The sequence below is a fragment of the Numida meleagris genome, unplaced genomic scaffold, assembly GCF_002078875.1.
Source record: "Numida meleagris isolate 19003 breed g44 Domestic line unplaced genomic scaffold, NumMel1.0 unplaced_Scaffold348, whole genome shotgun sequence".
In the NCBI taxonomy this organism is placed as follows: domain Eukaryota; kingdom Metazoa; phylum Chordata; class Aves; order Galliformes; family Numididae; genus Numida; species Numida meleagris.
In genome coordinates, this window is record NW_018364574.1 from 100946 (window position 1) to 102803 (window position 1858).

Below are 1858 nucleotides of genomic sequence, written 5' to 3' on the forward strand. Positions count from 1 at the left end.
GCTGGGGGATCCTGGTGGACCAAGGACAACCTGGAGGACCACGGGCATCTTGGAGGACCAGGAACATCCTGGAAGACCAGGAACACTCTGGAGGACCAGGGGCATCCTGGAGGACCAGGGGCATTCCCTGTTGGACTGGGAAAGTGCTGGGGCATCCGGGTGGACCAAGGACATCCTGGAGGACCAGGAACATCCTGGAGGACCAGGGGCATCTCCTGTTGGACTGGGGAAGTGCTGGGGGATCCCAGTAGACCAGGGGCATCTTGGAGGACCAGGGAAGTGCTGAGGGATCCTGGTGGACCAAGGACGTCCTGGAGGACCAGGGGCATCCCCCATTGGACTGGGGAAGTGCTGGGTGATTCCAGTGGACCCGGGGCATCCTGCTGGACCAGGGAAACCTTGCAGAGGGGCAGGAGCGAGGGCACCTTTCCCAAGGCCCGACGTACCCAGCTCATGCGGGAACTCCTCGCAGAGGATGGCCACGGAGGTGCTGATGCCCTGGAAGACGGACACGGTGAAGGAGGCCCCGATGGCCAGCCCGTCGATGAAGTTGTGCAGCCCGTCGCTCAGGGTGATCATCCACGCCAGCGTGCCGATGTCGGAGTAGCGCACCTCCTTCAGCCAGTAGCACGCGCTCTGCGAGGCCTGAAGGTCCTGGAAGCACCGCAAACAGGGGGGGGGGGGGGGGCTCAGCACCCCAGCGAGCGGCGGGGATGTGCCCCAACCACGAAGGCGCAGCCCCGCGACGCCTGAAAGCCGCAGGACCCTGGAAGCGAGCGCCTCGGTTTCCGCCAGCCCCCGGGACGAGGCACCCACCTGGACGCTGAGCGAGCCCACCACGACCTTGTCGTCCCCGGGGGGGCCCTTGCGCTCCATGTCGCCGGTGACGTGCGGGATCATGTGGTCCAGGTCCCCGTTCTGCAGCTTCTCGGTCACCCCCTCCTCCTGGTCCTTGCGGGAGGGCAGCGCCTCGGCGCCGTAGTGGCTGTGCCCGTGGTGATGCTGCGGGACAGGGGCACCAGCGTCAGCCTCCTTGGCTCTTTTTGCCATTTCCCAGCCCGGCGTTAGGCCGAAACACGGCGTAGAGAGCACCAGGAACCACGGGCGCGCTGCCGGCACGGCGCGGCGCCGGCGGCCTCCTCCGCTCCAACAAAGCCCGGTCCCCGCGCCGCGAGCTCACCGGGTCCTTCTGCTTCAGCAGCATCTTCAGGATCTTCTCCGTGAAGAAGAACAGGTAGAAGCCCCCGAACACCACGGCCGATTTGGAAACGTAATAATCCTCTTGGGGGTTGAAGCCAAAAGCCTGAGGGCAGAGGGACCGATGAGGGAGCGCAGGGGCCCGAGGCTCCGTGCCCTCCCCCTGCCCTCGCCCCGGGGTGCTGGCTCCCGCTGCATCCTGAGCTCTCCCTGCTTCTCCTCCTGCCCCCCGGCCGCCCCGGGGCAGCGGTGCCGTGCGGGACGAGGCCGCCTGCGTGCGGGGCCGGGGTCACCGGCTCGTCACGGCTGGGCAGGGCCGCTGGGACCGGCCTCGTGCGAGGGATCCCCCGAGCGCCGCCCGGAGCAGCCCCCGGCGGCAGCGGAAGCCGGCGGGCTGCAGAGCTCGGCTCCTGCCTCCAACCCGCGTCCCCGCAGCCCAGGCCCTCCCCGTACCTCGGGAATGAGCTGGAAGAGGGCGTTGGAGTAGAGAGTTCCAATCGCCAGAGCTATGAAGTAGAGGAGCAGCCGCTTGTAAAAGGTCTTCTTCATGAAGGGCACCACGCTGGCTCCCACCAGCGAGCACAGGGAGATGACGGTGACGCAGAGGAACCCGTAACCCCAGACTGCGGCGGGCCAACCCCACCCCGGGAAATGGGACGGG

General features: G+C 67.5%; 1 protein-coding gene across 1 annotated transcript in view; it reads right to left on the reverse strand.

The window, feature by feature from the left end:
- LOC110391320 (zinc transporter ZIP14-like) overlaps positions 1-1858 on the reverse strand; it is a gene marked incomplete at its 5' end in the record, with an annotated part of 15027 nt that overhangs the window by 8587 nt on the left and 4582 nt on the right. Inside the window, 4 exons of the mRNA XM_021383143.1 lie at positions 3-654; positions 817-1002; positions 1181-1303; positions 1651-1820. Of these exons, the coding sequence (XP_021238818.1) occupies positions 3-654; positions 817-1002; positions 1181-1303; positions 1651-1820 (1131 nt within the window). The remainder of the gene's footprint in view (positions 1-2; positions 655-816; positions 1003-1180; positions 1304-1650; positions 1821-1858) is intronic.